This window comes from Fukomys damarensis, unplaced genomic scaffold, assembly GCF_012274545.1.
Source record: "Fukomys damarensis isolate Sample0158 unplaced genomic scaffold, DMR_v1.0_HiC HiC_scaffold_30, whole genome shotgun sequence".
Taxonomy (NCBI): domain Eukaryota; kingdom Metazoa; phylum Chordata; class Mammalia; order Rodentia; family Bathyergidae; genus Fukomys; species Fukomys damarensis.
The window spans coordinates 30,059,554-30,083,197 of NW_022900942.1; the positions used below are offsets into that span (position 1 = coordinate 30,059,554).

At 38.1% G+C, this 23,644-nt stretch overlaps 1 protein-coding gene across 18 annotated transcripts in view; it reads left to right on the forward strand.

Moving 5' to 3' along the window:
* The window catches only part of Tcf4 (transcription factor 4), a 343,664-nt gene that overhangs the window by 267,455 nt on the left and 52,565 nt on the right, over positions 1 to 23,644 (forward strand). Inside the window, exon 1 of one of the 18 annotated variants that reach the window (XM_033757368.1) lies at positions 7,737 to 7,763. The exons of the other annotated variants lie outside the window; for them this stretch is intronic. Within the exon in view, the coding sequence (XP_033613259.1) occupies positions 7,752 to 7,763 (12 nt within the window). The 5' untranslated portion in view covers positions 7,737 to 7,751. Of the gene's footprint in view, positions 1 to 7,736; positions 7,764 to 23,644 lie in introns of those variants that run through there. 18 annotated transcript variants of the gene reach the window in all.

Here is a 23,644-nt window from a genome sequence, read left to right on the forward strand (position 1 = left end):
CTGAATATTTAAAAATCAGAACTCTGGAGGAAAATTTTTTGATGGGCGGTGTGTAAGAAAATAAAAAATTTGCAACTGGATTTTCAGAAATGAACTCTTTAAATCCGTGGATTTTTCATGCTGCTGCCGTGGTTGTCATAGCTTGTGGTTCCTAATTATAATGAGCTTTTTTGGTGGTGTTATTGCAGTTGTTCGCCCCCACCCTTACCCCCCTTAACTCACTTTTCCCAGAAGGAGTGTTCCAAGCCTTTGAAAATTCTCATGATTTTGCAAATCCACTCTATTTTTGTCTAGAATACAGGAAAGTTAAAATTGGCTGGTATGATGCCATGTTTTGAATCCAATTTTAAAGCAACCCTTTGCAACCCAGAGAGTACAGCTGACATCTTTGTATCTGTAATGAAGATAATTATACCTGCAAGGTGACATCACTAGTGAAGTAACAAATGCTCTTAAAAATTGAGTCTCTGGTCTTCTCTGAATTCTGTAGACTACTTTTGGCATTTAACACTAGACACCTCTTTCATGCCTGTCTTTTTAGAAGTTGCTTTCAGATGAATTTACTAAAGCTGACTGACACAGGGTTAAATTAATTCTTTTCTTTATTACTCAAAGTGATACAGACCTTTCTTGGACTAATGTAGCTTAATTAGTGGTCAATTAAAACTGAACATTGCTGAATTGAAGTTCTTTGATCAAACTCCCTGGCATGGGCTCGCTTTCTTTAACTAGCCACCATCTTGAATTCATTTGGAATCAGTAGTATAAACAAGTTTAAAACTGGTTCTTTTATAAGAAAGTCAGCAGGCTTGTATAGCTGTGGTTTCTTTTTTTACTTGTGTAGGCGGCAATTCAAAGGCATGCTAAATGAAAACAGTACTACACCCTGAAAAAATACATTTTTAAAAGTAACACTCAGTAGTCAGAACAAAGTCAGTACCCCTACCCATTTATTTTAGGCAGAAGATAAATTTACCTATAAATAATTAGTAATCAGGATTTCAATGGTTGCTTTTGTTTTTAGCTAGAAAGCTGAAAGAAAATGCCGCACCTCTCAAGAAATCCTCAGTGATAGTAAAAAGTGAAACAAACAAGCACACACCAACCTGGACGAAGTTGGGAGTAGGGATGTGGGGCATCACTGCAGAAATGGGCCAATTGACCCTAAATGCATTCTTTGTTATTCCTAGTATACTATTTCCTCTCTGTGCCTTTGGGGTGGGACTGAAATCATTTTTAATTTACTTGTTGATTTCATCATTTATTTTAGAGATGAAGGGCATTATCCTGTTGCTGTGAGGACTGATCATACTGTACTCAGCAGACAGATCATTTGGTTAAAGTACCCACTGCATTTGCTAGAGTGTGGGTGCAAATACAAAAAAGAAAAAAAGAAAAAAAAGGAAGTGAGCATGCTAGAAAGTGGGACAGAGGATGTCACTAAGTAGCTGTAAGTAGACTAGCCTCTTTTATCCAGTGACCTGTCTTAATATTTAAAGTGTATATGCTGTTCTTGTCTAAACATAAATTTATACCATTCAGTAATCCCATTTTTTGAAAGCTTAACAACCCCAAAATACTATAGCTGGCACTCAGTTAGTGCTATGTATTTTAAAGTATTAATTAAAACTGGCACTTTTGTACTCGAAATAAAAGTAATAGATTAGATTTAAATAGATAATTTGCTCAGTCTGTAAATGGCTTCTTCTGACTTCTGAAATTTTCACAGAGAAAGGAAATTTTGGAAGTGGCCACATAGCAACCCTACAAATGACAATCGATTTTTCATTACTTGTATCTAAAATTTATAGTTATAAATGCTAATTAAAATTAAAAATTTCATCCCTTGACAGAAAGAGAAATTGTTTATAGTCAACGTGCCTTTCAGCATTCTATCTTGCCTTCTCCCTAAAGGGCTGATTAGGGAGAATAATTGGGGATGATAGCGGGAGGAAGAGGACAATTCCATTTAATTAAAGATAATTTATTTTACTTTAAATTGGTGATGTCCCACATGAATAAGAGTAGATTTAGCAGATAGATTTATTAATGGGTACTGACATCTCAGTTGACAGAAAAAGCAAACATTTTCTTTCCTCATTGTTTTTATTGCAGCCCAGCACCTGAAATTGCTGTCACTGTGCTTCCTTTGCTGCTTGACAGAGCTGTAGACTTTTCTACCAAATATGCAATTACTGGTTTATCACTGAAACCAACTTGATCCCTTTTGAGTTAAAAACCAGGCCAGGCCGGGAGTCTGAGCTGCTTCTCAGGTCCCTAGGAGTGACCCTAGATGCTCTTTACAAATGACATTTCCTAGATTGATTCTTACTCTCTGTAGTTACAGATTTGTGGGTAGATCCAGCATTTTGAATAAAGACCATAGATTTCCTCCAGTCTCGGGCAAGGTGCTGGTATGAGTATCTCTTTAAGAAAGTCAGACATTGTACGTCATAGATAATGAAGAATACCACAAAAATACCCTTTGTATAACCTAGGTTCATTCCTGACCTGGAAATTAAGGCCTTTGTGTTTTTTTTTTTTATTATTATTGTCTCATACAATTGTAAACAGATTGTGGAAGTTAATGGAAATTTTTGTAAAGTTAGAAAGTAAGTTCAAAAAGTGCATGAAATTGTTTTTCATATAGTCTCCTCAGTCTGCATAAACAGCATACCTTTAGTAAAATATATAATTTCATAAATCTTAAGAAACTTTCTTTATATTTCTGATAAATTGTACTGTTTTTCCAAGTTCTGTTCATTCTCCATTGCATTAGCATTTTATTTCTTTCTTTGCATCAAATTCCTATATTCTTCATTTTGTTTTCTCTTTCACATTCATTTCTGTATGCTTGCCTAATATATATATATATGTGTGTGTCACACACACACACACACACACACACACACACACACACACACACACACACACACACACACCGGGGATCAAACTCGGGTTCTTGCACTTGCGAGGCGGGCAGTGAAACCACTGAGCTAAATCCCTGGCCCATTGCCTAATATATTTTTTATCATGCTATTGTTTTTTTTCTCTGAATGAAATCCAGACCCTCTGGGTACCTCTTTCCTCTTTGGGCTTCTTCTCTTGACCACAAGTTCAAACCTAAAGTTTGACCTAATATGTGTCTTACTTCTTTTCCAGTGTATTTTCTTGTCTCTTCAGATGTCAGTGGTGTGTCTTTCCAGCCTTATTTTAAAAATTAGCCCATATAGCTAGTGTTTACATAGTAAAGAGGGAAATGAGATTTTTCTTTTCTGGGGTAGAGATCATGGTAGAGATTTTATTTTATTTTAAACCACATGGTTTTATTTTATTCTGTTCTGCCATTTCACTATTCACAATTAATGTTAGATCAGTGATGATGTTTTTCAAGGATTAATTTTTATTAAATCTTCATTTTCATGTTGTGTTAACCTTCGCTGCAGCCAAAGCATCTTATTTTTTTTTAATCTGTCCATTTAACTTGTTGGTTTCAATAACCTGGTATCTCAGGCCCTTTATCCTCGATTTCCTGCCACTTTTATCCAACTTTCCTTGTTTTTATTGCTGTGTTATCCTCACTTCACCATTTTCTTTTCTTCTGTAATTATTGAATCCATGATACTTTCTCTAGAATTCTGCCAACAGAATTTGCTGAGGAAGAGGAAAATTTCAAGTAATTGTTACTGAATGTTGCAGAAGTCTACTTTAAATCCACCCCACCTCCCCTGCAGGTGTACAGTTATGATTCTGAGTAGCAGGGACATCGAGGCAGGCATTCAAATAGACTAAAATAGATTCTCAATTGAAACTAAAAATTCTGTATAAATATAAATTTGCAAGAGGGAAAGCAGTCCTAGCTTTTGAGCAGAGTTATACCTGTTGGCCAGTAGCTTGGACTAGGCTGTGTGTGTGTGTGTGTGTGTGTGTGTGTGTGTGTGTGTGTGAGTGTGTGTGTCTCCTACGAGCAAGATTGGAGAAGAGGAGAGTGATCTGTGGCCAGCCACCCTTGTTTCCGTGTGATTCTCACATGACTTTTGCTGAGCTAGAAAGAAATAGGTTCCTGGGTCCAAATAAAGACATACTCTGTAATTCAGTGGTATATTGAGTCTTCTTTATTCTCCACTTTCAAGCTATTTTCTCTCTTTTATGTCTGTTTATATCTACTGTAATTTCACATGCCTTCAATCCTTTTGTCTTTTGCTTTTTTGTTTTATACTCAGTAGTCAAATATGTAAGAATTGCACGCAGTTGGAAGATATCCCTCCCTACAGCAAAAATCTGGACAGGATGCTTTTGTCAGCTAGGTTCTCTTTAGTAGCCTCTGCATCCTTGGGAAAATATCAGAAGTTCTGAGAAAATACATAAAAGGTAATTGCAGTATCCCAATCTGGAAGCGCTACCATGTTGGTTCTGTGAAAAAGGATTCAGAGAGAGAAGCCTCCTGTAATCCTAGGAGGTAAGGGGAATAGGGAGTGGCTGGGGGGAGCTGCTAAACATGGTCCAGATGCAGCTGGAGCCAGGGGGACGCCTCATGCTCGGTCATTTGGATGGCTGGGCTTGTCCCACCTCCCCTTCTGTGTGCCCTCCTCCCAGCCTCTCCTAGGCCCTCCCACCCCCAGGCCAGCCACAGGCCTCGCAGCAGACATCTGTGGGTCTGAGTTACATATATGCAGCATGAAGTCGTCTTTCTCCCTCCCTTTATGAATTCTGGGCTGTGGTCCTGCTTGCTCCCTGTCTGTCAGATTACAGTTCTGATGCTGTCAGCCATGTCTGACCAATCAGCAAACAATACTACAGGATGAGATTTAAACAGTGCAGATGCTCAAATACAGGGTTTTGTTGCCTGGACCACGAAGGGAGAGCAGAGGTAAGGTCAGAGTCTCCCCAAAGTGGTCTAGCCCCAGGCTGCCTGGCTTGACACCTCTCGAGTTGCCCTGTGCTGCTTTGGCTTATGTGTTGCCACCTGCTTTGCCCTACCTATTTCTCCCCTGTCATTCACCACAACTTTAATTTTAATTTGCTGCCCTTGTTACTGCACTCCCTTCACTTATTCCTCTCCTCTCTCGGCTTGGTACTGACTGTCATTACGAATGTTCCTGGGTTACCTCTAGGCTTCGGGTCCTTAGAAAACGCCACCTCGTTTGGGTCTTCTGCTGCCACACTTATAGGAAGGCAGGACTGCTGAGGATCTGGGCAAACATAGGGAATTAACAGGCCCTGTTAATTTTTCCACTGTAGGACAATGGAGTTTATCAGTAGGTTGTGTGAACCATGAATGGTTTTCTTTCTTACCATCTAGATGTATTGAATTGTAAATTGAGCTTAAATCATCTTTTCTTGGGAAAAGTTTACTTAGAAAAGATATAAATAGACAAGACCGAAATAAGGCTGAATTAGCCTGTCCTTGACAACTAGGGGAGGAAGAAGGGAGCTGTTATCTTTCCCCCTTCTAGAGTTGCCTGAGTTATTGCCCGCGTTAGCTCACTGGGTTTCTGCTGGCAGAAGAACAATATGACCGTCATCCTCCTCTGTTTTAAGTATTTCTTTGGTCCTTTTATAACTTCGAGTGTTTACAGGGTTCTGTGCTCCATGGTCCCATCTGGAAAATATTTAAACTTCATAAGATCTATAAGACTGAAATATCACATATAATGGGATAGGCAGAAGGAAGAAAAATTAGACACATTGCGTGTGTTTAGAGTAAGGCGGTTGTTTGTTCAGAAGCGGCCGCTGGAGGAATTGGAACAAATAGTTGTGTGTGGTGAATGGTTTGGTCCAGAGCTGTACATTTTACCACAGAATGAGCCTTGGTTTGTAAAACTGACATTCTGTTGTGACTTCCAAATCCAAACAAATCTCTGCAAATTTCTGCCTGATCAAGTTAATAAGAAAATATATACATGCAGAGGCGAGAGTTGTACGCTACTTGTAGTTCTGTCAGTACTGGTGGAAATAAGAGATGGATTTTTACCTACTGTATTACACTCAGCCAGCAACTGCCAGGACCTCCAGCTCAGTGGGTTTGCTTGGATTTTTTTTGGGGGGGTTGGGTTTGGGGGGGTTGTTCTTGGGGTTTTTTTTTTTTGTTCTTTTCTTCTTCTATGAGAACAATGGTATGCAAAAAGAGCCTTGTACAAGGACAGCAGCAGATACAGGATTGGGGTCACTTTTCTTCTAATTGTCTTATAATTGGGGAGTGGTTTCCATTTTCCCACTATCTCACTGATGGGAGGAGAGGAAGACAGATGTGGCTTAGCAGGCATGAGCTTTCTCCAGGCCGGATGTGCCATGGGACCGCGGGGGTGGGGGGCCCATTCGCTGCTCCAGGCCTGTGATCTGCTTCACACCTGTGCTCATTTTCCCCTGTGATTGATGACCTCGTATTAACCCGGAGAGCCCTTTCGCCTGGGCCTGGTCTCTGGGCCAATCTCTTGGCTAGTGGACCCTCCTTTCTCTCTGATTTACAGGTGGTTACTGGAGCCGCATACACTTGTTTTTCATGGTGCACAGTGCACTTAGCAGCCCGGCAAGACCTGCAATTTCATCCCTCTCAAGGGGCCAAGAAGGGGGTGGGACGGTGGGGGTGAAGCAAGAGAGGTTGCTGTTGCATGTGCTTTTCTATTTTGTGGCTCATATGGTATCAATTACCATTTGATGGCAACGCCAGGCCTGAGGCCCTTTGCATGTTTGTCCTGTGAGAAAGATCTGGAAGAACCGACATATGGTTTTGATTGCAGCAATTGCAGGTTGATAGAATGAGCACAGGGGTGAGCTGGGTGGGTTTTCCTTCCGGCCCTTTCCACTCTGGGTTGCTAATGTGCTTCGCTTGTGGAACTGGTCTTTTCATCATCCCACCCCTCCCTGCTCCACCCCCAGCTCTGTACCACTCTGCATTCCTGCCCCTGCCTCCTGAGTGTGGCCAAATCACCGCCAGAAACATGTGGCCCACGTTAAGGACCTTCAATTAAAAGAAGCAAAAAAAAATTGTCCACTTCTCTGTTAAAATCCCAAATCAGTCCACCAAGATGATCAGGAGTATACTGAAGTTCAAAAACAAATAGGGGTAGCGGGTTCAGTTCCCCCCAGAAGCTCAGGACATGTTTTTAAATAGCTATTAGTTCAGGTTGTTAAACATTGAAATGATGCTGAAAAATAGTACAGATAGAGATTAACGTTTGTGTGTGTGTGTGTGTGTGTGTGTGTGTGTGTGTGTTTCATTTGAAAAGACACCTCTAGGAATTTGAGCATATGCTGCATGGGATAGGAAGATGACCTGTAGGGGATCTTTGAAGTTCTTTTTTCTGTACATCTCAGGCCATATGATGGAAACACAAATGCAGAGTGTATTTCTCTACAAGCATTTCAGTGCGTAAGAAAGATGATAGAGACCCATCTCCCATACACAGTGCCTTTCTTACTAAATTTGTGACAGTAGGGGGTACCCAGGAAGTGGCTCTTCATTACTGCTGCTCAGCAGGGATTGCATCTGTGATATGCCAAGGGAAGGTCTAGTATTGGGGAACAGAGAGGCAAAGAGGAGAAAAGAACATTAGACACGTTTAATGTTGCCCATGAAAATTTTTTGTCTTGAAGTAACATTTTTCTGTAATGCTTTGAAATTCACGTCTTATAATTTGTTTTACAGATGGGCAGTCCATGACATTGTTAACTTTTTTTTAAACTTCAACTATTGCATTTCAGAATTCTACTCAACTCACAAGTAGAAGTTTATAGAATTTGAAAAGATAATGCCGTATCTTGTGAGTAAATGTTGCTTTTAACATTTTCCTTCTTTTAAATTGAAAATCAACAAGCCAGGACCAAAACAAAGGGTAAAAACACATTCCCCAAAACGTTTTTTTTAAAAGTGAGATTATTGGTACTGCAGGCCAGCTATTGAAAGTTAATCAAAGTTTCTTCTTCATATTTATTTCTAAATTGATTCTGGACTTTTATCAAAAAGCAATAAAAACTAAAATAAGAAGATACCTGTATGTTAGGCTGTAAACCAACCGTATTTTTACAGTGGTTACTATCTTAAACTATTTGCCTAATGCTAATTCTTTTCTTTGTCTAAGCTTTTTCCTTGTATAGATCAGTTTGTTAAATGACTATCTTTTAAAAATATACTTCATAATACTTAAAGTCTTGCCAATGTATAATCTTTATACAGTTTATTGAATGTCCTCCAGGATATGCTTGAATTCAGAGCAACCAGCAATTAATTGATTTGCTCTGATCACAAGTTTTAATAGTGATTATTTATGTATTTAACTCTTTAATACATATACATAACCTTAAATCATCTTTCAGTTTGATAGCTGGAAACTTACTGTTATTTGTATGCTGTACATACCACTACTAGCTGCTTTTGAAAGAAAAGAAGTCTAATTTTGTGATTTTTTTTTTAAACATACTGCTTTCCTGAAAATATATAGTATTGGTGGCTCATTGCTACCAAAAAAAAAAAAAATAGTGTATGGTTTCTGAGCCAGTTTTGGAACATGTAGGGTCACTTAATGGCAGCTGTGTTGGAGAGATATTTGATTTGAGAATATTCTTTGAATCTTCTCAGCCCTAAAACCATTGTAGATTTGAAATGAGAAAATGGAAGAGTTTTAGGGAAGAGAGATAATCTTAATCTTGAAAGATAGCCTAGGTAGAAATCTTTAACCACAGTCTTAATCTGCCTCACCAGTCCGAGGACAGAGTCTGGTGGAAATGGGGCCTTATATTTGTAGCACCACATCACAGAGGGATGCAGTAATGTTAGATACTGCCTGTGTGCTTCTGCTAAATCTTCATTAAGTTCTCAGATTAAAATTAAGGAGCATGTACAGAGGTGACAATCTGTTTTGTATGCAATTCCTTAAAAAACTTATCCACTGCTGTTAAAATATGATTCAATATTCTAAAATACTACTTTCCACGTGTCTTTTGAAATAATCCAATGTACAGAGACATCAGTGAGATCGAAAATATGAAAACTCTCTTCTATGTGCTTAAAATATATTGTCTTTGTCCTTATTATATTATCTTCATCTTTGGAAGTCCTAAAAAAATTACTAGTGTGCATTTTCTTCATTTTTTCCCATTTTGTAGTTATCCACAAATAGAGAAGTATTTATAAAGTTATACTATGGATGTTTAAAGAATGTATGCAAACAAAAATCAGACCACAATTGAGTGAGTCAGAGAGTTCCTTTTATAAACTGAGAATCAGTTTATCAGTTTATCAGGCCTACAAAATGCCTGATAGAATGAAAACTTACTTTCATAAGTCTCTCCTAGAGAGACACTAACTTCTCTCTCTTGAAGGCAAGAGGGGTGGTTCCAGATACCGTGTTACAGAATGAATTCACTTAGCCCTTGAAGAGCTCACTACTTCTTTGGGATCTGTCCTTGTTATCCGTACATTGCAGATACACACTTTTATGTCCACAAGGAAGCGATTACTAGGGCAATGTCAATTAGCAGGAAAACACAAAGTCTGCCAACATTAGAATTATAATCAGATTTTATATAGCCTAACTTTTGAACAAAAGTTGAACCTTTGAGGAAAAAATATTGGGGCTTCTGATGAGTTTTATTCTCTTTTTTGCTATTTGCAAATCATGGTTTCCTGATCCTAAGTGGGGTGGAGGGACCTCAAAGGGAAGGCTCAGCAGCCTTCCTGGACATCAAATAGCTAGTATAAAACAACATTCTGATGACTTGCATGTAAATAAATCAGAAACATATGAAATAAACTTCTCTCAAAAAGTGCATATGGGTTGAAAAGTAGAGAGAAATGCTGTGAAAATGTGTTTTGGGTTTTGCTGAGCCCATGACATTTGAAAAATAGTATGACACATTGAACAAACATACAGCATGGCTTTGCTTACCCATTCCTAATATTTGCCTCCCAGTTCAGTGGCAAATCAGTTTACCATGTGCCTAAATACGAGCCACCTTTGTTGTGCTCCCCCGTGTTTAATTACTTGCAGTTTAAAATTTTTTCTATTAGCTCAAAAATAACATCACATTTCAAAGAAATACAAATCTTAGCATTTTCTTACCCAATTGGTTCATGTCAGACTATTATAGAGAATACTACAGATATATCACCTCAGGAACAGTCATTCTGATATGTCCCTCCTTGGTGACTGACATGTAACAGAAGAGCATCATTATTAAGAAACTGGTCCCAGAGTCAATACTGTTGATGAAATTGAAAGCCAAAAGTCACCACAGGTAAAACTGGGTTGAAAATGAATGATACCCTTGCTTGAGTGTACAGTACCAAGCTCAAATTGTGGCTGGGGAGCCTCTCCTTTCTTTGACACCCAAGCTTTGAGAAATTACAAGCAGTGGAGGCTTTTCTACTCTCTCCCACACTGTACTCATGAGAAACTAACATTAGGGATTCTAAATTCTGGCACAATTGTAGAGTCAGTTCTTAGAGCCTTCACATCCCTTCTCCTTGATATCTTGTTCCTCAGCATCTGGCTTTAAGTACAGGAGCAGAACACAGAGAATTTAGGGAATAAAAATAGTCAGAGCTAAAGGCTTCTTTGCTGATGGTAAGTCACTGACATGCACTTGGACGAAATCCTGTATCTGCTCTTTGGAGTAGCACTGTTGCCTGAGATTATCAGTTTGAAGTTACAGAGAGGCCATAGATTTCATGTTTTCTATTTAGGGAAGAGTTATTTTGGTTGCTTACAAAAACACTTTTAATATACTTTTCCTAAATCCTTCACCCCAGTGGTGGCAAGCAGCTTGACAGGGTAGTTAAGTAATTCAGCTAAATACTTACTGGATGCCTCCTACAAACCAGTGCTAGACTACAATTGAACAAGGCAAATGTGAGATAACCAAGTAAAACCACAGAATAGTAATGTAGTTTAATAATGCATTGATCCAGGGAACTCAGGCTGTTAAATGTAGACAGATGAAGGGCACCTGTCCCACACTTGGCTTTGGAAGAGGTGAATTCTAAGAAAGAATAGGAATTAAGCCTGCAGTGTGAAGGGGTAATGACTGGAAGCAAGAAAGAACGTGGCTTGTGTGAAGATCTAAAAGTAATTCAGGATGGCTGCAGCTAGTGAGTGATTCAAAGGGATGATAGTAAATGATGAGCCTGAAAGATAAACTGTGGCCAGATCGTGTTTGCCCTGTTAAGGAGTTTAGATTTTATCATGAATGTAATGAGGAACCCTTCACATGGGTATGCCCATGAGGTAATTGAATTTAAAAGTCCGGAGAGATGGGAGGACCAGGAAGAGTTAGAGTCACAGAAGCCAAGGAAGGCATATCTGACAAGGAGGAAAGTGCCAGCAGTCTGAGATATTGCTCAGAGATAAAAGTGGTATTTGGCTACAGTGTTCAGTGTCTTGGGCAGTTTTGTTAAAGTAGTGGATATGGGAGGGTCAAGAAATAGAATTGGCATCACGAAATGATATTTCATCATCATCACCATCATCATCATCATCATCATCATCATCATCATCATCATCACCATCATCATCATCACCATCATCATCATCGTCATCATCATCACCATCATCATCATCATCATTTGAATATGAACATTGAGTGGACATTACTTACCAGGCATACAGTGATGCAAAGAATGAGAATTGAACCGCCTAGAGGACTGCAGTAAGTTTGGGAAAACCATCATACCTATAGAACAAGCCACAGTGCAGGAGAGCACTCACAAAAGGCAAAATGAGCAGTGTAGGCCAATGCAATGAAATGGGACCCAAAGATCCACAAAGGCATAGACAACCTTTTCTGGTCAGAGAGAAAGGGAGTGAGTGTTCCTTTCAAGTGGCGAGTGCAACATGAGGTTTATGCTTTGTTTTGTGTTCCTTGCACCAGTACAGCTTGTTTCTAAAGTCCCATCGAATGTGACAGGAGGTCCTAACTTACCTTGTTTAAGTTTTGCAATTGTGGTGAGGGGGCTTACCTCAGTTTGTTGCAATTTCATACAAACTTTGTTTTTAAAATCTGGCTGGAGCCAGGGATTTGGCTCAATGGTTTCACTGCCTGCCTTCCAAACACAAGGGCCTGAATTCTATCCCTGGTACCCCTACAAAAAAAATCTCACTGGAGAAACTGAGGTTCAGATTATCACAAATACAGCCAAGTCAGAAATACCTATAAATTCTATATAAATGAGATCCTTGAGAATTTTTGCACAGCATGTGCTGGACAACTGCAGAATTGTATAATCTCTTTCACGTCTGTGTCGTCTCCATGTGACACCTTCCTGATGTAAGGCCAAAGATTGACCTCCATAGGTTATTCCCTAAGGAAGCCATTCACGATTCCAAGAACAGTTTTTCTGTACATATGAAAAATAAACATCTGAAAGGCTCTTCAGAACTAGAAATTTGTTGCAAAAGCCTTGTAAAGATGAGAAAGGATCGATTCTCTTTTACCTTAGTGATTCTCTTTTTTAAACAATAAGTTTTATTGGCTGTGAGAAGAAAGCCTTTGTGTTAGATGTGCTCTGAGCCATTGCCTCTGACGGGCCTGTAATATTCTGAGAAGGAATTCATAAACAATACTAACTTATAGAATGAAGTGCTTAGAAAATTTAGAAGATGAAATACATCTGATTAAGATTTATGCAACTCATCCTTCCCTGAAAGTTAAGTGGTCCATATCCCACTTGATATTACTCCCACATTCCTCTTTGGGCTTGTCTTGACAGGTGAGTTAAATTAGTTGCGTACATACTGTGGTGTTTCAATGAAAGGGAACTGAGATCATCACCATCAAAAAATATTTTCAGCATCATTAGCGTTCTGGACATGCAATAAAAATGAGAGAACTTGGGGTCCATACCTTTTCATGTTGTTTCTCAGTGGAACATGTTATGATCTGCATTTCCTGGATGAGTATCCTAAGACTGAGAGAGAGAGGGTAAATGACCTACCTGTGGTCAGTAATGATAGGACAGCTCTCCTGTTCTTTAGAGCTCTTTAGCAGCTATTATCCCTACTTAGTTGGCTCTTGTTGTTGTTTTTGTTGCGTATATGTTTATAATACGTAATAAGTACATTCAAGGTGGAAAGTTGGTATGCACGTATACCACGTATAGGACATCTCGGTCCTTTTTACTTTTATGATGTTTTTAGAAATGAGGGAAAATCACAGACTAGTTTTCTTGGTAGGGTGAAGCACATAGAGTTTGCTAACAGGTCATGAGTGATTTTGGTGAGCGGGCAGTTTTTATTTCAGCAGAAATGCAGCCTCTGCTCCTAATACTAGCTACATTATTTGCCTAAAGTTTCTATCTAGCAGCTCGCTACAAGGCCTCCTCCTGGAGAAATATGGCTCGTCGTCTGTCTTCCCCACTGCTCGAACACCATCTCTCTACAGATGGGCCCCTGCTTTTTCTTAGGGACAACACATAAGCTACGAGCCTGTTTCTATGTCATTTTTATTTTGTTTTTAGTTGAGGTAAAATTTAGAAAACATATGATTGACCGTTATGAAGCCAACAGTCCAGAGGTATTTGTTGTTTTGAGAAACCATCATATGTCTAGTCCAGAAACTTTCATCACCCCTAAAGGAAGCTTCCTACCCACTAAATGTTCTTTTCTGTCTTCCAGCAGGTAAATTTTATGAAACTTCAGTGTTAATGTTATGTATAAATAAAACATGTAAATATTATACACTATGCATGCATGCACTCACATGTACACACAGAAATATTCAATCCATGGATTAGAAATTTCTAGAGGACCTAATGTGTTCTAATTATGTAAGTAAGTATTCATTAATAATGCTTTATTTTAATGAATGTATCTCTCTGAGAGGAAAAATGAAACATCTCTTGTTTATTTTAACTGTTTTGTATACTTCACCTAAATTCTTACCAGATATTAATTCATCATGCCAGAAAGAGAGATCAGGTCTGAAGCTTTATTATATAAAACTATTGTGTTCCTCTTAAAAAAAATTTTCTTATTAATTTCTTCAATATTGAAAATTTTAGAAGGCTCCCTTATTTAAGCAATTGTTTGATTTAACATTTTTGGGGATTTTTTTTTTTTTGGTACTGGGGATTGAACTGGGGTCCTTGCGCTTGCAAGGCAAGCCACCAAACCTCTGAGCTAAATCCCCGGCTTAACATTTTTGTTTTAAAATTCCAAGTTACTGAATAGATGAATTTAGTTCTCAAAGGTTATATTTCTTAGAAAGAAATCAAAGAGGCATTCTTACTGTAATTTTTATTGTTAAAGAATTAATATTGTTTACACTTATTAATACCTTTCTTACTCTAGAGGAATATTTAAGGTAGCTAAATGTGAATCTTACAGTCTGTGCCTTTCAAATAAAAACATTAGATTAAATTTTAAAATAACTGAAATTTAAATATTAGAGAAAGCCAATTGTATTTTAAATGTGTTTGCAGTCATAAACTAATTAATTTTGTTGATCACTTATTCTTCTATTGCATATTCTCATTTCAGAAATATTATTGCCCTTTTAAATTAATCCCATACGTCTTTAAGAAAATTTTTTGAATAACCCTATCTCAGTGGGATAATTTCCTTTGCATTTCTTTTGTACATTAACTTCGTACAAAATACTGATCACTTTCATGAACTTTCTGTTGGCCTAATTTACATCTTAAATCTATCAGATTTTGCCTTTTTTTGGGGGTAGGAAATGTTCCAGAATAACTGGCCTTGGATTCACTGGGAACTCCACTTTGAGTCAAATCAAGGAAATGTTACTGTTTGATTTTACCTAAAAGCTTGCCCTCAGCATAGGGGAGTGAGTGAGCTGGGTGCTTGAATAGGTAACAGACACTGAGGCAGCTGATTGGACATAGTTGCTGACAATTTGCATACTTTTTTTTTTTATTTCAATCTATGCCACAGAGCCATACATTTGGTAATTATTTCATGCTTTTGTTTTCAGTTGAAAGTACTTAGGGCCATATGTTTTGACAGGAAAAAGATAATTCGTACTTTTTTCAGCTTTGTGAAAGGGAAGATGGGGCAGTAATTTTGCAGTGTACCATGGCAGGGATTCCTGTTCAGAACTTTACCAGATTGGAAACTCACTGTTCATAACAACTCTCTTGGTAAGCAGAAGACGAAAGCATCTGTTTGAAGCACCCAGATTAAAGTTTGTTACTTCAAAGCATAACACGGGGTTCATTTATAACTAACTTAGTATTACTATTGCTAATAGGAACAGCAGACTTCCAGATTACTTAGAGCTTCAGAGATTTGGAAGAATATTCTGATCACAGGCTGGCACCGCTGACTTGAGGTTTGGAGTGAAGAGACCTAGGATGCAACGTCCCACTTGTACAGTGAGGACCATCACAGGCCTTGACAACTGGAAAAGGAAGGCGCTACCCTTCTCCCAGCTAATGTTGTCTAATGTGTGTGGGTAGGCTGGTTGGCTACTCGGGTGGATAATTTACCTCACAATATTGTTTTTAAAAATGTCTTTATTATCTAGATTTTCACAATGGTCAGTCAGAATTTTATTAAATTTATCTTTGTGCCATTAAGTTCAAGGTCAGAGAATGTCTCTAGAGAAGAATATATCCCCTTTAATGATTGGTTTCTTTGAGTATTCTTGTCTTTTCAGTATATTTCTTAGAATCTCGATCTCTGTCTTGGGTCTCTGCTCTGGGAAAGTGTGACCTTCTTCTTGTGTCTTGTATGCCTTTCCTCAGCATGCTTAGTGCTTCCTAGAGAAAAAGGGTTGCTGCGGAATGATACCACCCTGACTGGCCGTGCCAGCACACACACAACACTGGACATTCTTGGAAATTGAGAAACAGGAGTGGCTTATTTAAAACTGGTTGAGTCAAACTATAATGTAATTAGCGTTTTTCTTCTGTGCTACTTTCTCTTATTGTAACACCCTTTCAGTCCCTTCCTACCGCCCCCATTTTGTGCTCATTCTTTGTAAAAGTTTATTCTTAGGAAAAGATCTGAGACCTCAACCCATTAAGGTTCAATAACTGCCAGCAAACTAGCAGAACTTCCTAAAGTTGGGGGTGATCGGGAATGTGTTGAAAAGTGGGTTGTGTGAGCCTGGGAAATTTTCCAGGGATGCAAAACTTTTACCCCTTGCAGTTATGTTTCTGGACTGATATCTGCAGAAGTGAAATTAATTTTTTTCACCCAGTGGCACCCAAATTTATTTGAGCTTACATCTCTTTTTAAAAGGGCACATCTACCTTCTGTCATTCAATAAGGGTTGTTAGCTCTAGGCTTTGGGCAGCAACCTGTGGACTAGGGTTCGACTAGGACCCTTTACAGGTAGACTGTTAACAGGTAATTGCCTCCACCTGCCTTAGAAAGCTTAGCCCCCAAACACATCAAGAAGTGAAATGCACTAAAATCCATTTTAGCATAACCAGAAACGCTTATTTTTTTCTGTATTGTTATAATGTTATTCTTACTCTGATGTGTATCTTGTGTGTGGTGTGTTTGTTAATCATTCATGCACGGAGGCACTTGGTAACTATTGGAACCTACTTTGTGATAGTCGCCACACATACACACCCAAGCACCTGTGCATGTTTTTTTTCTTAATAATTTTTTTAATTTTATTATTTCTGTGACCAGCTAGCTTTCACAGGCTAAGTGTATAAGAGACAACAATAATCAACCCTGAAATAAACCTAAAATTAATTTCTGTCTTTATTGTGGAATTATAGAAATTGTTTATGTCAGAAAGACTTGCTGCCCGTATTTAATTGATAAAACAGTGTCTTTAGAGGTTACAAAACTACTTATTGGCAGATAGAACCAGCACCATTTTGATGTTCCAACACCATTTAATGAAATAGTAGTTGTCGTCTAAAAAAAAAAGCAGACAATTGCCTGCTAAAGGTAAAAAATGTGCTGAGATAGGAGATGAACTCTTAGACATGCTTGACAGTAATGAATCTGATGTAAGTGTAAATAGAGATTTAGATAATTCAGCTATATATGTTTAAGTGATAACCAGAGTAATGATAATGAATAGAAATAACACACCAGGATTTTCTTATCTTTAATTTCTCATAAGCATTCAATAAATAAAAGTTGGGAAAACAACTTAGGTGTTTAGAACATATTAAAGAGTTGTGATAATGCTTAGCATCCACAGTCTTTTATGTGTGCCAATCCCAAGGCTGAGGCTGGTGCCAACTCCATGGGAATAAGTAACCTAAAGCTTGGAACCAGGAAGAAGTCAGCCTTCACCTGAACCAAATTTTATGCAATTAAGTGTTTCAAGCGATCTTTAGCCAGGTGTAACTTAGTCATTTTAAGGCCAAGGCCAGGGTATTCATGATGTTGGCAGTGGGCATTCCTGTTATATACCAGATTGAATATAACAGCAAACATACAGCAGCTGCTCACTTAGTGCCAAGAGCAAGTGAAGTGCAGGTGTAAAAATAAAAAGTATTTGGAGCCAGAGGCTGGTATACAGACATGAGATCATATTCACATTTCACTGTAATACTTCAGGTAGTAACATGGTTTTTCTCAGTTTAGTGTCTTGGTGTTTGGTCTTGGATCTGGCTTCATGATTACACTCCAGTGTAACTCTGAGCAGATTACTTAGTCTCTGTGTGTCTGTAGTACTATTAAATACATGTGTTAATACCTGTCACTTCTCAGGGCAACTTCATGTCTGGAAGACAGATAAATGGTTCTTTTTCTCATAGCAACACTCAGGAACTCCCTTGGTGCTGCTCTGACCATGATCATCTTGTGTTCTCTTTGGACAAATAGGACTCTGTTTTTTTGGTTTTCTGTGGAACCCAGGATTCTTCAAGGCTGGGTTTTGTAGAAACCCATAAACCAGCATGCTGGAGAAAATTCTTAGCTATCAAAAAGTAGTGCTATAGTGGTTCATAGCTCAAACTCAGAAACAGCACTTCCTGATTTTGAATCTCAATTTAGCTGTATGATTGTGAACATTTAAGTTGCTAACCTCTCTGTGCCTCAGATTTCTTAGCTGTAAAACTGGAATGATAATGGAACAATCAGGTTAGTGAAAGAAAAAAATGAGTACATGTATAATTTGGCTGGAATAGTATCTGGCATATCGTCAGTAGAATGTTAACTATTCTTATCACTGTCATCATTTTGTCCTGCCAACTGTGACAGGAACTTGGGACACAGCAGGCATTGGGACCAGGTCTCTTGCAGTTTTCAAGCATATTAAGCTATTACTACCACCGTAAAATGTTCTTCTCCATTTCTCATTGGTAATACTCTGTATACTTCACCGGGATGGCTGTAGGAATTCAGTAGGATAATATGTGAAAACAGCTTAAGATCTCAGGTGTTCTCTATGGTCTCACACATTTCATACGTCTTTGATATCAGAGCAGAATGAGCCCACACATCTCTCCTGGAGGTTTTGCTGTCTCGGGGTGGCAGTGATAACACATTGAAGAGGCTTCCAAAATAATAGGCCACTACATAGATCTAAGTTGTCGTTATAGTAGAAGTAGTCGTTCTGTCTTATGTGTGTTTGTTTTTAATTGAGGCAAGGCTCCCCCCCGCCTTGTATACGTGGAAGCTATACCCAACTCATTTTTATTAAGAGTTTGATATTTGATTTAGAGATTTGAACAATGTACTATACTTAACTATGTAAAAAACATGAGGAATACTATTGTGTTTTTATTTGAAAAGGTGATGCCTGGCCATAAAGAACTCAAGGTTTTTCTGCAGCCCCTGGTGTGCTTGCTTGTGGAAGGCACGCTTGAGAGTCTGTATGGCTTGCTGCCTTTTCTGTACTGGCGCTGAGCTTGCGGCAGGCTGAGCACACGGGTGGAGGAGCCCCGCAGGCTGCGGTCTGTCCATCTGTGATCTGTGCATCGCTCAGGTCCCTGCTTCTTCCTGCCTTTTTGTGGAACCTCTTGGTATTTTTGCAGTTCTTTCTTTTGAGGAATAAAGACACAAACATGGAAGGGAACTGAAATTACAGTTTTGCTGCTTTTTAATAAAGAAAAGGAAATTTGCTTGACAAAAAGGAAAGAACGCGGGTGAAATTCACTTTATAGGATTTAGTTTCAGGTATTATTTACTTATGAATGGATAATCAAGACTCAGCTGATAAATTTAGAAGGTGGTAAAATTATGTGTGGGATTTGTGGTGGAACGTATGGAAGTATGTTCACAGTGATTTGTGTTCTAAATATTTTAGCATGTTCACAAAATTTCTTTTTGTGGAAATATAAACACATTCTTATTTATATATTTTTATGATGTAAACCAGCAGAGTAAAAATAGGATGTTCTTCAGCTAATAGAAATAAAGCATGAATATAAGGCGCATGACTGGTTTATTTTAGATATGTTTAGATAGTCATGAAATAGTTTTTTTCTTCTGGGCTGTCAATAAAGATAGCTTTGGAGTAAAATTCTTACTATTAATTGTTGTAGGGCACTTAAAATTGCTTAATTCCTTAAAAACTTCCAAGTGGTTTAACTGGAAATAAAAGTTGCACAGTTTCATGAGCTTACACTTAAATGTTTCCATTTAAAGTAAATATCCATCCCTTTTTCAGTGCACTGTATGTATTTGTATGTTGTCTCTGCAGTTCCTTTTTATGTGATAATAATGCAGATTGGCCTTACCATCACTCAAATAAAGTATCTCCCATTAATAAATATTCTTTGACTTTATTATATAGACTGAGAATATATGACAATATAATGGGTGAATGAACTTTGTTCCTGGAATTTGCTTTTTTGGCTTTGTTTTATTTTTGTTTTGAGTTTCTGCACTCTTAGCACCGTTACAGGATATGCCTTTGAGCATGAACTGCCTTTGTACGTCACAATACAATATTCAGCTATGTTACTTGAATCTAGGTAGTAGCCTTTCTTGGCATTTTGCTGCCCATTAGAACCTTTAAATTAAGGAATTAGAAAGACTTGAGAAGGGAGAATGCCAAGAAGACTGGGAAAGAAATCAGGAGCCTGTGTTCTGTCCAGGCCCCTGGGTAAGTGCCCTAACTTTTATTCTCCTGCAAAATGAAGTTGAACTCATTTGAGCCTTGAAAGTGTAATACCAAGAAGTAGGACAGGTGCCATGGCAGCAGGTGTAGAAGTAGCGTGAAAGGAGAAAGGAGACCAATTCAAATTAGAAAACAAAACAAAACAAACAAACAAAGCAAAAAAACTCTGACAGTATAAAGAGATGCAGTTACCAATGACATGTTAGAAGTAGCGTGAAAGGAGAAAGGAGACCAATTCAAATTAGAAAACAAAACAAAACAAACAAAGCAAAAAAACTCTGACAGTATAAAGAGATGCAGTTACCAATGACATAAAATCACATTAGAAAAAGTTGAAAAATCCATTCAGCTTTTTCTTTTGTCCAAAAAAAATAAGTGATTTCACCATGTTGAAGTATGATTTCTTTGTCAGAACCAAGAAGAGCCAAGGATGAAATTGCAGTTCAAGAGTTTCTTCTTTTCCTTCCTACATAGCCAGAAAGCTGGGGTCACAGATAGTTTTCCGTGGTGTTGCAAGTTGCATTTTAGCAGATGAAATATCTAATTGTACGTGGGACTCTAAAAGTAATAAATAAAAGTAAGGCTTGATGTCTTGCCATTCCTTAAAATCAACATTTGTTGCACACCAGTTGTGTACCAAGTATTAAGGATACCTAGAATTTTCCTATCCCATTAGTCAGAAAAATTGCTACTTTCCCCGCCTGAAGGGCCAGGCAATCTTAAATGAGCTAGCTTTATTGTGATAGATGTCCTCATAGTGCGTGGCACACATGGCGTAGCAGGACACCACAGAGCAGGGTGACTCTATATTTAGTACTGCTAAATGGGAATTTTTGCACTGGTGGGAAAGTTTTTGGTGATGTCTGTCACACTGGTGGCTTTGTGTGGCTTTTGAGCACTTAAAACATAGCTAATGTGACCAAATGATGTGAATATTTAATTTTATTTTCATTAAGTCTAACTCAGATAACTGCAGATGACTACTTACAACTGTACTGGAGACCACCTTTATTGACACATTGTTAAAAATAATTACAGGTGATGAATAACTTTTGCAACAAGATTGAAATATGAGTACCACATTTATTTAGTCCTCAGGCTAATTGGGAATTTTGCTTGACATAATACTATCTCTAATCCTCACAATAAGAATACACCATTTGACAAATGAGGAAATTGAGGCTCTGAGGAATGAATTACTTTATGTCTTAGTAAGTTTTAAGAGCTAGAATTTGAATCCCGTTGGCCTGATTTCAGAGCTTAGTAATGATTACTACCCTGCGAAATCCATTTATGTTCTGACTGTAGATTGGCTCATTAAGTACACCTTTCCTTTGCTTTGTGGGTCAACCAGCAATACAACTTTTAACTTACTCACATAGAACAGACAGAGTGCTCATCCCAGCTATTCTTAATCTGGGAGTGCCACTGCCTTTGACCCATTCTTCCTCCTTACTGAGACCCATGTCTGAAAAATTACTTTAAGTTAAGGTCCAACCTAACAGTATGGGTATTGAGTGGCTCGCCTGTGAGTGAGTTTCCACATTAGTTGCTGGGAAACTTCAAAGTCTGTGCTTACCTCTCGGGACTTCACCAACACGTGGTAAGCTCTTGTCACCTGAGTGCTGCAATATTATATTTGAGCAACTTTGTTTAGTCTCCAAAGGTTTTGAGTTACGCAGTGAGCCTAGCTGGTGCTTGGGCATCTGTGGCATCATTCTTCTTTGCTGTTTTGTACTAGTTGTAGGACATACAGAAGCTGGAAGGATCTGAAAGCCTTAATTACAATTTTTCAGTTATTCTGATTCTCTTTGGAAATTACATACAGTGGTACTTGCAGAATCACTAGGAGTAATGTTAGGGCATAGTGCAAGTCAGCTGTGCAGTCAGTGGCCATCACCCAACCCTACATAGTAATATTGCTCAGGGTACATGATCTGAAGCCACTTCTGCCTGTCCCTCAGAGTTACAGGTCCCCTTTCAGGAGGCAGGTTTCTTAACATATACTTGGTTTCACCGTAAGCATACCTTAGACATTTTTGTCTTCTGGAAAAGGAATCATTAGATCCCACAAGATTATTTTTATAAATTTTGACCAAAATATAGCTTCATTGGATAGCTAAAAATTGTACCTTTTTCTTTTTTTCCATTTAAGAACAGGAAACATTATGAAGAGTATAGACTTTGATAATTTGTTTGAATCTTGCATTATCACTTGGAAGATTTTTAACATGGAAAAGTGGCATTACCTTCCAGAGTTTTATTTGTCTAGTTAATAAAAGCAGTAGCAGTACACAGAAGCACTTGTGCCTGATTTTTATATTTTTGTATGCTCTATATGGGTCAGGTACCATTCTAGTTGCTTCTTACATGTAACACTATTTAATTATCATAAGAACTTTACAGAGTAGGCATTGTGATTTCCATTTTACATGTAAGAATCTGAAGACCAGAGAAGTTAAAAGTAACAAACAGATCCTAATAAACAGCAGAACTTGTGATCAGACCCAGGCTGGCTTGGGCTGGCCCAATATGCCTCTCTGCCATACTTAAGCCTTGTGATTTAGAAATAATACTATTAGTAATACTACCTTGTGTGATCATTTTGAAGATTAGAAATAATGTATTTGGAATTCCTGCCACAGAAACTCTTCCACAGGAGGCCCCAAACAAATGGTCATCATTGTTTTTGTTTTTGTACCTGGAATCAAACTCAGGACCTTGCACTTGCCAGGCAGTCGTGGTGCCAATGAGCTAAATCCCTGGCCCAATCATCATTATTTTAATATCTCCACAAGTTAAACTGACAAAGATTATTAAAAATGGTAGCATCAAGTGGAAAAGGCGACAAACCCCCCTCTCAGAGTTTGCTGGTTTGTGTGTTCGTTTTCTTCTTTTCTAATACTCAGAGGTTCTGTTTAGAATATATTATACTGTTGTGTCTTTGTTGACTACACAGAAGATAGCAGAGAACAATATATGGAGCAGGTAATGCCACTACAGTAGTACTTCCCAAATTACAACAGAAATTAAATATGTAAAATGAAACATTTCAGTGCTTAGTATTAGCTAGAGCTCTGTTGAGCTTGTAATTTCCTTTTTTTTCTTTAATACTAGGGATCGAACTCGGGTCCTTGAGCTTGCAAGGCAGGCAGCGGAACCAACTGAGCTAAATCCCCAGCCCTGAGCTTGTAATTTCTATGTATGATTTTGTTCAAATCCAAGATTTTAAGAGAAAAGATGATGGTGCTGTTTTAATATTAAATATAGAGTGTTCTTAGTTTCCCATGAGGCTATTACTCAACAAATTATTCAATAAAAGAGCTACGTCTTGTGAGATTCTACCAGCAGTCCTCTTTTCCAATTTGGCAACAAAATTTCACAGTTCTTTGGTTACTCTTGTGGGGAGGATCAGAATGCCATGTCACCTTGATCTAAGCCACCTTATTGAAAAAACTTTAAGTGTGGATTTTTGTTTTCCATTAGGTTTTCCTCATGTTTCATTGTCAGGGTTACTTCAGTTTATTGTACTAGAGCATGGGATTTTTATTTCATTTCAAATAGGACTGATTTTCTTGTGTTAGGTATTAAAAGCAATTCCAATTGTGTTAGTAATCTTTTTTATATACCTAGAATAATAGTGAAA